At 40.8% G+C, this 12,267-nt stretch overlaps 1 protein-coding gene across 1 annotated transcript in view; it reads right to left on the reverse strand.

Annotated features, from left to right (window-relative positions):
* Window positions 1–12,165, reverse strand: part of LOC133226190 (BOS complex subunit NOMO1) — a 29,245-nt gene extending 17,080 nt beyond the window's left edge. Inside the window, exons 1-16 of the mRNA XM_061379404.1 lie at window positions 11,986–12,165; window positions 11,503–11,592; window positions 10,178–10,223; window positions 9,645–9,745; window positions 9,421–9,527; window positions 9,158–9,230; window positions 8,467–8,619; window positions 6,867–7,004; window positions 6,012–6,101; window positions 5,281–5,386; window positions 4,702–4,852; window positions 3,342–3,519; window positions 2,222–2,363; window positions 1,243–1,374; window positions 417–553; window positions 49–136 (exon numbers count right to left, since the gene is read on the reverse strand). Of these exons, the coding sequence (XP_061235388.1) occupies window positions 49–136; window positions 417–553; window positions 1,243–1,374; window positions 2,222–2,363; window positions 3,342–3,519; window positions 4,702–4,852; window positions 5,281–5,386; window positions 6,012–6,101; window positions 6,867–7,004; window positions 8,467–8,619; window positions 9,158–9,230; window positions 9,421–9,527; window positions 9,645–9,745; window positions 10,178–10,223; window positions 11,503–11,592; window positions 11,986–12,129 (1,876 nt within the window). The 5' untranslated portion in view covers window positions 12,130–12,165. The remainder of the gene's footprint in view (window positions 1–48; window positions 137–416; window positions 554–1,242; window positions 1,375–2,221; window positions 2,364–3,341; window positions 3,520–4,701; window positions 4,853–5,280; window positions 5,387–6,011; window positions 6,102–6,866; window positions 7,005–8,466; window positions 8,620–9,157; window positions 9,231–9,420; window positions 9,528–9,644; window positions 9,746–10,177; window positions 10,224–11,502; window positions 11,593–11,985) is intronic.
* Between the last annotated feature and the right edge of the window lie 102 nt (window positions 12,166–12,267).

Raw genomic sequence — 12,267 nt, forward strand, 5'->3', positions numbered from 1 at the left:
TTGACTGGTTCCTTTTTGGTTTTTACACTAACATTTTAGAGCTGTTACCTGGCTTTGAGAGACAGAATCTATTAACTCCTTTGGACAAGTTATAAACACCAACATTCTCTGGTCCATTTCCATCCTGATAAAATTCCTGTGAAGCCACAACACAATTCGCTGTTACTAATTTCCAAACAACAAAATTAAAAACAGTATTTGCCTAAATATACATTAATGCTTCTCTTTCATAGCAGTTAACAACATAAGACCATTTCACTAAATCTGAGAGACTAATCTCAAAGCCTTCTAAACATGAATATTGCTGTGCTTTATGACTGCATAGAGACATAAGAAAGCCTTCATTCCAAGCATATCCCAACCTACCTTCACAAATTTACTAAAAAAAAATACACAGATGTCTGTTATCTACGTACCAGTGTAATTGCATGAGAAAGAGAACACCTCAGCATATATCCAGTCTGCCTGAATTCTACTCCTGAAACATCTTCCTCCATGACTTCCAGCTCCAAAGATTTATTCTTCCAGCACCAGTCTTCATGTACAATGCTTACTAGAATATACATCACACAAAGCATTTTAGTAATGTAAAACTGTGCGAATAAGAGCAGGTTTTGTGGTACAAAAAGCTCATACCACTTTAACTTCCCTGACAATAAACTTCAAAGCCAGACAATGACTGCTGGAATAGAACTGTCTCACTGCAGCATCACCAAGAATCCAGCATGTCTCATAACAGAAAAACTATTATAAAAAGGATTAATGAAGTCTGGTCACCCTGGGAAGTTCTGCAATGTGCATTACAACTGTAACAAAGAAGCCTACAGGACATCAGAATCTAACCTCCAATTTCATCAGGAGGAAAGATGCTCTGACTCATGTATAAAAAGAGCAATCTGTATATATTACTTCCACATCTTTCCCTGGAAAACAATTTATTCTTGTAGGAGGCCAAGGCAGGTGGCCAAAACACACGCTGCTCTTAGGAGAAGTATTCTGGAAGCAGGGTCTGCCCCTAATCTTAGGCTTGGGATAAGTCAGTTCATTATTAAGCTGCATGGCTCTGAGTTACCAGCTGGGTTTAAACCACAACAACTCTTGTTATTTTTCCTGATCCTCTCAAGTTTCTAAACTAGTTGCATGGTGGGCATACTGCAAACAGTATCTGTAACAGAGGTATACAGATTACGTCACGAATTTAGATACTAAGGTAAGACTTCAAGTAGTTCCCCATAATCCAACCTTTGTATTTGCCAGGTAGCACATTTTCAAATGTGAAGGCCACTGAGTCCATGTTTCCAGAGAGCTGCAGGTTGCGTTTTTCACCCTGGCGGCTCACAGACTGTAAGGTCACCACCAGATCACCGCAAGCATCTGTGCAGAAAAGACAGAGAAAATGTGACTGCATTCTGGCTTGCCAGCTTGGCCTCCAAAACCCCCACTCCAAGCAAGCTTTGTGTGTACTAAGGTTAAAATGGCAACTCTCCTCCAGTAGAGAATCTTTCCAATTAAAACTCTTATATCCTAAGCACATGTTTACCAGTGCTTTTTTGAATTCTTCAGGAAGTTTGAGACTTTTAATCATATTCTTTTATTTAATGGCAAGCAACAACCAGAGGCCAACGTTAAACCCCTGTGTCCACTTTGCTCTGCAGACTACAGGGCCCAGTAAACACCTGAGAGACAAAACATGAAGCACAGAGAGGATTCAGAGAGAAAAAAGTCAAGCTCCAATCATCATCTGCTGAAATCAGTGGGTAATCAAGAAAAATAGCAGCAGAAAGAAACCTTATACTAAAACAAAAGAGTAAAAGCTCATGAAAAAGAACAGAGATCGCAGGCTTCTGTTGAGAGCTAGAGCCTCTAGCCTACAGGTTTTTACATGCCCTGCCTTTTTATTTCTTGATGTCTTTTCACCTCCAATACTCCTTTGATTGATGTACAGTACACATAGTGTCAGCCAGGAGCATTTCTTTCTAGAACTTACGCATCTTCTGAGGAAAAGAGGTCAGAATTCCTTCCTGAGGAATACTTGCTTCTTCCTAGCAAGCATTAAAATTAGGTACGTAACTTTACTTCAAACGTTATTAAGGTACATTACTAGGCTGTAAGGTCTCCTAAAAAAAGAGCTGACGTGTCTTGATTTAAACAGTACTCATTCACACATGCAGTGCTAAAGTTCTCTGTTCCCATCTCTACTTCACTTTCAGAACTGGCTCACCTAAACAAGAGATCTTCCCTGAGACGGAAGCCAAAAACTGAGAGAAGGTCACATCCATTATTGGTCTGTCTGTAACAGTAACAGGGAACATTTTGGGTTTCAAAGCCAATCCTGCTCTGGTCTCAGCTTCTGGAATAATCACCTGTAAAGTATATGACATCAAGACATCACCAGCTTTAGATACTAGTCGAAATACACCACTCTGCTGAGTTCGATCCTCTTACCAGAAATTAGGAAATGGAAATTTACTGTAAATCCCAGCAAAGCAAAACTAGTCTCCCAAATATGCTTTCCAAAATTCTGTAATAAGAATCCTCCGAAGAATGACAGTAAAACTGAGCTAAATATCCTCCAAACAGCTCAGTCTAAAAAGTCTGACTGAACTTCATGATGCTTCTGCATTAGCCTATTTCGTTATCTATGAGGACAGTTAGAGGAAAGTTGAAACTTAAACAGGGGGAAGTTTAGATTGGATATAAGGAAGAAGTTCTTTACTGTAAGGGTGGTGAGGCACTGGAATAGGTTGCCCAGGGAAGTTGTGAATGCTCCATCCTTGGCAGTGTTCAAGGCCAAGTTGGGCAGAGCCTTGGGTGACAGGGTTTAGTGGGAGGTGTTCCTGCCCATGGCAGGGTGGTTGGAACTAGATGATCTTAAGGTCCTTTCCAACTCCAACTGTTCTATGATTCTATGATTATAACCATGCACTTCCTTGTCTTCCAGCCTGCAATACCTTCCACAATGAAAATTCGTGGTGATTCTGCTACAGGTTCTCAGGAACCATTTAGGCAGCTGAGAAAAGTAAACATTACATGTCTTATAGGATAATATATTAAGTTAAGAAGGAGTCTAAGGGATATCACAACTGAAAGGGGAGAGAAATAAGAGCTTTCAACCCAAATGGCCTGATCTCTCTTTATAAGTGTAAAAAACAAGGAGCATGGGAATCTCAGGTTATTAATGGAAAAAAAAGGAAATTACTGTGATTGTTTAAATAGCGCAAACAGGAGAAAAAGACCAGGAAAAATCTAAATTTTACTTCACAAATTTTTGAAACTAAATGTTCAAAATCTCCAAAACCTCCCAGCAGTCCTACAATGAAGAAATGGAAGATTCTTCTTACCTGAACATTGTATGTCCCCGATTTTGCCTTAAAACAAAATGCTCCCTGTGGATCAGTTTCTGTTGTAACTAGTGATGCTTTGTCCTTATCTTGAGGCATCATGGTTACCTTGTATTTACTAATCTGTTTGACTGTGTCAGGGAAACGAGTTACTGAGATCCGGCCACACACACTGAATCTGTTACATAAAAGCCAGCCATCAATATAAGTATCTTGATTTGACAAAGTTCATAAAAGAAAACTTTGTTTTAAAACACCTTCCTTAAAAAGTAAGCCACGCTGTGTTGAGGTCCTAACACATGAATTGATATGGATTTCTCCTGAAAGAGTATTCATACAAAAGAGATACTGTAAGCAAACACAGTGGAGCACATACAAACTCATACGATTAATGAGATCTTTTATTTTATAAGGTTACCATGATGTTGTGCTACATTTTTATCTGCAAGCAACTTGTTTCACTCTTCCCCATCACTAACCCAATCACTTCAAGCCGTTTTTCCTGTTTTTCTTTTCTTTTTCCCCAGGTGGCAATTGACTCAGGATTGCCATCCTTCAGGTTTTAAATAGTTTGAAATGATTTGTGTGAAAGATAGGTAATTCACTGGAACACAACCCTGGTACACCTACACTTGTGAAAAAACAAGACAAGGTGCCAAATTAGAAGCTGCTAAGTTTTACTTTTCACTTTCAACAGCACATATTTAGTGACTGAAAACAACCCCTGTAACTGATCAATTAATATCACACAGGGATTTTTTATTTTTAACTACCTAACTCTGTATGACCTAGCTGCCATTTGCCTCAGGAAGGTCCTAGTTTTCACTTCTATGACAGGTTGCCACTATTTCCTCGCCAGGGTAAACTCCTGGACCCTGAATCATGCCCCACTTGCCTTCCTCACTCTCATTACACTGGCTGATGCCCAGCAAAGAATCACAAACAAGAAAAGAATTATTCACATAAGACAACTATGACCTTGAGAGTGAGCAATAAAATGTAGATGTTTGGTATACCACAGCACCAGACAGCTATGTAACTCCACTCCTGCACATAAGGAGACTATCTGAGGTGCAGTATCAGTGGCACAAAGCCACTTGGTTCACGTAACGTTCTAAAACTGCTCAATATACCCATATCTTGGCATCTTCATTTGCAAGGAAGAGGTTAAGTGCATACTTTAAGCTTTAACTAGTATTGAGCAAAGTATTATTGTATTAGCACTCACGCTGTCCTATCTACCTTGAATTTCTCAAGTAATTATTTAGCTCCTGACAACAGTACACAAGTCTGGGCATGACATGGGAAAGGACCTTGTCCACATAACAAATGACATTTTTATCACATCACCAGTACTTACCCTGTTGCAATGATGTTTGCTAGCTGAGGTGTGTTTGGTGCAATCTTCACAGTAATAGTATCAAAGAACAGATGCTCTTTCCTGGCATGAATTGTGTATGTACCTGTTGTTATGTTCTCAAGGCGGAAAGAGCCATCAGCTTTTGTTTTTACTGTAACAAATAACAAGAAGAGTTTAAAAAAAAGAGCATGTGTTGACTGTCTGTCCTTATGTGCCAAAAGAGATAAAGGGCATGCACTGCTTTATGCTATTTTTAATTTATACTGCACAACAAAGAAACAGTATTAAGCTTTCATACTAGACCAACATTCATTTCTGTATTTCAAAGCACAATTTGGCACAGGGGTGAAAGAAACTAAGAAATTTTCAGCAGCAAAATAAACAAACACCTAAATTTTTTCACCTAAGCCAGACAATGCAGAATTAATCAACTGCATGAAAACCACTTTACTTTTTCAAATAAATGGCAACAAAGGTAGTGTATTATCCTGAAGGGTTAATTCCATCTCATACACTACTACTGTACTTCAGCTTAATAAAGGCTTCCCTGTAGCAACAAAGACCAAGACCACTGGATACCTTTAATCTGATTGTTCAGAGTCACAGTGGCATCAGCAACTCCTTCTCCTTCAGGACCATTCAACACTCTGCCTGTGACAGAGAAACCCATCACATGGAAAACAGGCTGAAGCAGGAAAAGAAAGTTAACATCAATCTTTGTTTAGTGAAAGCAAACACACCTATAGCAATCAACATTGTTTCCCCACACACACATAATACATATAAAGAAAATTTATTTCCAGCTTTAAGAAAAAAAAATGCAGCAAGATAATCATAGTGAAAGTACATATCAATCTCCAGGCATATCATTCCCCTATGTACAGGAACTGATTCTCAATTTATCTTCATCAGGACAGTTCAGAAGACCCAAACCCCAGATCATAATGCCATTACACAAGGCACTCTGCAAACCATAAAAGCCTACAGGCCCTTCTCCAGACATCTGACAATCTGAATGAGAAAATTTAAGCAACCTGAAAGATTACTGCCCTGTTTGCAACATGGACATGTGAGCACAGTAGACCACTTTTTCCTATTTTGTTTCTTCCTAGTAAAAGGGACTGAGCACAGAAATACAGCATGATGCTAAATGTTGTCTTCTACCTGCTGTACGAGAGGATATGCACAGCAATGTCTTCAAACTTCTTACAAAGAATTTTTTTTAATAATACATCTGCTTTCTGCTAAGATCAGTTACACTTTTACAGGAATGAATGGCACAAAAATATTATTTCCTCTGAATGCCTTACCTCAATTTGTAAACTGTCATGCTCTACAAGGAAGTCCAACCTGGATGGCGCAACATCAAAGGTAATTCTCTCTCCCCTGTAGAAAGGTATCTGAAAGAAGACAAATCACTTTGACTCCTAAGAAGCAATGATGACAGAATTATTTTCCTTTACCGTTTTCCATGTCCTTATCACCATCACACACCTCTATGAAACATCAAATGGGCTGCAAACTTCCTGGAAAAAATAATTCAGAGGGATGGAGACAAGAATAAGGGCAGTATTTCAAGAGTGTTTGATGGAAACCATATGAGATTATCTGAACAGGCATAAAAGGAACCCTCTACTCAGAATACAGGAAAGGTACTTGCATGCGCAAAGGCTTACAGGTAGGACATTGTATCATCGCTAGAAGGGTTAAAGGAATAAGAAAAGTTTTAATCCCACTTCTAAAGCATACAGACTGAGAATGCAAGACCATCCCTCTAGTGTTGCACAGACAACCATGATCCTACACTACCACAGAGAATGGGCAAAAAGAAAACAAGAGAACTCAAAGCACATGAGGCTGTAGCTAACTGAAACTTCCAGTCTCCCAGCAGCCTCTAGGTGCTGTTCTGTAACTGGCCAGTGCATTCCGGTAACCCAGAGCCTGATTTGCAATTAGTCCAGAAACCACATGACAGAGCCCTATTACAGCAACTTATTTCAGAGTTATATACTTTACGTTGGAGGTTCCTATTCCGATTATTTCATCAAATTCAAAATATTTCAACTATTTATGTTTTAATAGCTACAAAGTTATGCATTTAGAAAATGAAAGTGAAAAAAAAATAATCAACAGACAGACAAACAATGAAATTCCTAGATACTTACCACAGTGTATTTCCCACTCGGGAGAGAAAGAAAGCTGAAAGAACCATCTTCTTTTGATACAACATTGCACAAATAGGAAAGAGACTCATCTCTTGACTGGAATCCATCCACAGGAGAAATACTGCAGCCCACAACATCCTGTGGCAATAAATACAATACAACTTTTTTCTCACAGGAGAATTACAGGGGGGGATGTAGGAGGGTTCAAAACCCTATACTGTGAATGAAGAATAGGAAGTACAAAACCATTTTAGAGGCAAGGTTTGACAGCACAGCTTAATATTCATGTGTAGGTAAAAGGTAGAAAAACCAGCCAATAATCAACTTAATAGTAATTAGGCCAGAAAATATGGAAATTCAGCATCCCCCAGTACCCCAGAACTGCAATGCATGTCTTAGCATTAACTGACTTCAGTTCTGTGAACAAGGTTAGTATTACAGAACAGAGTTCTACAAAACACAGCACATGTCCAAATGTTTCACATTCTTTTCATAACACATTTTTAAGATGGCAAGAGAAGCTGTTGAACTTTGTCTTCACATCAAGAGGTCAAAAAACAATTAAAACCATATGCTGAAGAAAAATGAGAGCTCCCATATAGTGAATTTCTGGATTTATCTGGCAACATCTTCTGCCAGAAGCTGGTCTTCCACCATGGAGAAGCATCACCCTCTTGAGGGAACACGTTTACTAACCAACATTTAACATGCTAAAACGTGTAACTGGAAAAACAGTCCTTAAACTATAGCCCTCAACTCTGCTGACCCACACGGAATACACAGATCAATAACATGATGTGAACTGTATTGTATTTTGCACATGTTCCCTGCTTCAGTTCAGATATTAGTTTTCTATGCCCTGAGCAGCCTGATTGTTGGGGAACCTGGCTGTTTGAAGACAATAATAAGGATGATGGGGAGGGACTCTTCATTAGGGACTGTAGTGATAGGACAAGGGGTGACAGGTTAAAACTTAAACAGGGGAAGTTTAAATTGGATATAAGGAGGAAATTCTTTACTGTTCGGGTGGTGAGGCAATGGAATGGGTTGCCCAGAGAAATGGTGAATGCTCTGTCCCTGGCAGTGTTCAAGGCCAGGCTGGACAGAGCCTTGGGCGACACGGTTTAGTGGGAGGTGTCCCTGCCCATGCCAGGGGGATTGGAACTTGATGATCTTAAGGTCCTTTCCAACCCTAACTATTCTATGTTTCTATAATAATTAAGAGTTTAAAAGAGTTGAAATTAAAATAATTTCTTGTGTCCAAAAAATATGTAGACATTAAGCCCCAATTTTGCAACACTGAAAGAGATGGCTATTGGGTTACACGTCTGAGTAATTCCATGGAGGTCATGTGAAAACTCAGAATGTACGCAAATATTGTATTAAAGAGTATTGTTGGAGAAGGGGCGGAGGTGTGGGGGGGGAGAAGCAAAGAGCAAACAAAAAGTACAGCTTGAGGGGTTGTACAGCTTATGTTTCCTATAACCCTAGCTCAATGAAGGACAGAGATGAGTATCAGGGCAATATGAATCTGGAAGCTATTTAGCTGTTTTCTGTTTATGTCCATACTCATATTGAAAAGGTATTGACACACCATTACCTCTTTAGCGACCGAAGAAGAGAAAAGGAGAAACATGACTCCTTTCATTGGTTCTCCATCACTCCGTACTGACCCAGAAACATTGTAGCCTGCAACAACCAGAGGGCTAGCGGCATAAGCATTAGAACTGGTCACCCGTACCACTGTGTTTGACTGAAATACAGAAACACATACATCTCCATCAAAAGCAAGCACTTCATTTACAGCACCTAAGTAACAATCAGAAGTTGTACACAACAACAGAAACAGAGGCCAGAGAAGCAGTGCTCAAAGAGGCTATTCAAAACACAAAGACACTAAAGCAAAGATACTTTTCAAAACAGTATTCTTTCTGTTTTACTGATTTAGGAATTGGTCGGGATCTCACGTCGGGATCCTATAGCTTCTCAGAAAGCAAGCAGTCTGAGAGGGAGGGATTAGAGCATCTGCTACAATATTTAAGCTCTTGAAAAATGTGTAAGATTAGGAGACAGAAAGCAAGAGCTCATTTGCCAGTTCTGCCCTGATTGACTCTACTGTCTCTAAACTGGGCCTGCATGAGGCAGTTTCTTGACAACCTAAATTAAATGCTTGAAAACCCCACTAATGTTGTCCACTCACAAAAACCCTTCCTCACACTAGCTAATCAATACACAGTCTAGCAGATCCGCCCTCACTAAACAGGTGAAACAGAACTTCTGTAGGCTCTAACCTCTTTCAACATCCAGGTAGGATGAGATGCAAAGATTTCGTATTCACCAGGAAGCACTTTAAAGAAAGCAAACCTGTAAGATGAGAAAAAGGTTACATCTCTTCAGCAACAGTCACAAACATCTGTTTATACAAAAACAACTCAGACTCTATGCACGTTAGAAAAAATATTTCAGAACTGCTATCATCCCAGTTGATATGGCAAAATTAAAATAAGCTTGTGTAAACGAGCAGATGAATTAATTATGCAACACCCATACTCACTTTCCTCCAGGTTGTGTAACAGTTGCTTGTATGTTTATGTCACTGCCAGCATTTCTCAGTACAACCTGGACTCCAGCAGGACCTAATGTCTGACCTTTGCTGAGAACCTGTCAAAATGAACAGAAACCAGAGTATAAATGGATAAAAATAACTTGCAGAGCTGAAGTACAATGTTTTTATGAAGGCAGAATTAGCATAAAATGGAATAAATAAAGGAGACTAACCTTTCCATTCACAGAAAACCCTGTGAACACAAAGTTAATATCACCTCCCTTTGTGCAAATGTCATTAATGCCATCCACATGGATGTCTACACTGGTTGGCTCTGGAGGGGAAGCACAATGAAACAGCATGCTAGTTAGTGAGAGAGCAAACATGAAGCAACTCTAGCTTTACAGAACTCTCACAGAAATGCATTAGCTCAATCACACAAGGGTTGCTGTGGAAGCCCTGCCTCATCAAAGTTAAAGCACCCACAAACCCTGATGTTGAAAATCCTCTTTCTGCTTCCCACGGCAGCCATTTTTGTCAAGAACTCACATTCCTTTGATTCAGTTCATGGGTTACTTTGTCAGTGTCTACCTTATAGCTTATTATCTTCTGGTACAGTAAGAACACTTTAGTTATCAAAACCATACAGTAAAACTTATCTCTTTAGAAAAGCACTTGATTTTCCCTGCCAACTGCAAGTCAGAGATATTTAAGTCTCACATTGCAGATACACTACCCTGTTGTAAGAAGACTTACGAGCACTTACCGAAACTCCACCCTAGGGGAGGCTCAATTTTAAGAATGAAATCCCCCTAAAAATGAAATAAGAAAGCAACAACTGTCTTCACTTATCAAAATACAATTAAGAATGGGAAAAAAAAAAAAAAGTCAGAACATAAGCATCAAGCTGCAGAGTAACACAAGATTCAAGTGTCAGTCTTCTCCCTTCCTCATACCTAAGACATTCCATTCAAAGAAGCAGCAATATCTACCCAGACAGGCTGGGATGCTGGGCTCACATCCAGCCAGCTAAGACCAAAATTAAGTATCACCATGTTTATACTCCATCCAGACCAAACCTGGCTCATGTTCAAACAGCTCAGTTAGAAAGTGTTCAACTGTATCTCTACCTGCCCCAACAGATGTGCTCTAAATCAGCCTTTAGTATTTCCACTAGGAGGTCCTGCTCAATCATTCTGCCCAAACAGGGGATAAAAAAGTTTCAATCCTATTAAAAGCTCTGCACCAAAAGAGTATTAATCTACACAGGGATCCTCTTTAAAGCAGTGGGCACCACATTATGTTCTGCCACGTATGTTCTGAAATTCATTCATGGAAAGGCCTAAGAATGAAATCACAGAGCTCAGAAGGCATCTCACATTCTTAGACTGGGAAGGGAAGGGTTTATTTTGTGGTTGGACTAAGTGACCTTTAAAGGTCCCTTCCAACCCAAACCATTCTATTATTTTATGATTCTATTTCTGATCCCCAAGTTAACTATCTCTTTTAAGGAGCAAAACACTTAAGACCATCTGAGGGCAGCTTGTATTTAATGTAAATGTAGATTTCTTTTCAGTTTAAACAGACATCAAACTTTTGATACATTCCGAGTTTTTCCGGTATTATTTCCTTAAGATATTTTTAACATCTGCCATTAGTCATTCAAGTTATTTTCAATCCAGTCATATCAAAACACATTCTAATACAAATTTATTTGCATTTCTATAGGCAGGTAACCAAAAGCTTTATCTGTACTATGTAGGTAGATGCACTTTCTGTGCAGTATTTCTATGCTGCTAGCACATGGCTGTTGCCAGTAACTCAAGTCTCCCCATGCTGCAGTCATTCAGGTAAGCAGCACAAACGCAATACAGCAGCTAAAGTTACCTGGACTTTCTCATAACACTTAACAAAGAAATAAAATACTAGCATTACCCAAAGAAACAGTTCAAATTTTAGTCAAAACCAAAACAAATGATGTCCTGATTCAAATGTTTCATGTGTAGGGGATGTTCTACTGGCAGATCTGAACGTGGAGACAGTTCCTGCCTACATCACAGGGCAGACAGCACTGGTGTTTCAGTTTCTTACCTTATCATACAGGGGAATCATGAAATACCCATTGTTTGGAGCGCAATCTGTCTGGTATTTCAAGGTACCATGTTTTGTGTATAATTTAATCTAAAAGAAACAAACAAAAAGATACTTTAAGAAAACGTGAGCAACGCCTGAACCAGGCATTCTCTAACCAAGTGCTTTTACACAACAGCTCCCGCGTGTCCCAGGGGGATAACAGGGAAAGGTTTATTGCAAGAAGACGGCAATCTGCCAGGCGAAGCCGGGTAAATTCCGCCCCGGACTCCGAAGAAAATGCCTGAAGAAGAACCTACTTCAACTGAAACCAGGCCGCAACCACAGCCAGCGGCCATGGCACACGGGCTGCGGTCACGCCGCGCAGCCGGGCACCCAGGCTGAGGCTCGGCAGGCAGGCAGGAAGAGCACAAGGAGCCAGGGCTGCCAGGCGCCCTGCTCCGCCCGGCCCGGCAGGCTGAAGGGACGGGCGGCGGCGCCCACCTCGATCAGGGAGTAGTTGATCTCAACGTCGGACTTGACGAAGCCGCCGCAGCCCACGACGATGTCCTCGGAGCCCCGCGCCAGGACGCAGCACAGCGCGCAGACCAGCCCCAGCGCCAGCCCCGCGGCCGCCGGGACCCGCATCCCCACAGCTGCCGCCTCCACCGCCACCGGCTCCCTGACTCAGCACCGCCCGCCGCGCTGCCGGAAGAGCCGGGCTAGGCTGGGCCGGGTGCTGCCCCCTGCCGGCCCGGCTGTCTGTCCCGCCACCAGCTCCCCGGA

This window comes from Neopsephotus bourkii, unplaced genomic scaffold (assembly GCF_033783945.1).
Source record: "Neopsephotus bourkii isolate Nb327-2 ecotype Australia unplaced genomic scaffold, CSIRO-AGI_Nbou_v1 NB_1770, whole genome shotgun sequence".
NCBI lineage: Eukaryota > Metazoa > Chordata > Aves > Psittaciformes > Psittacidae > Neopsephotus > Neopsephotus bourkii.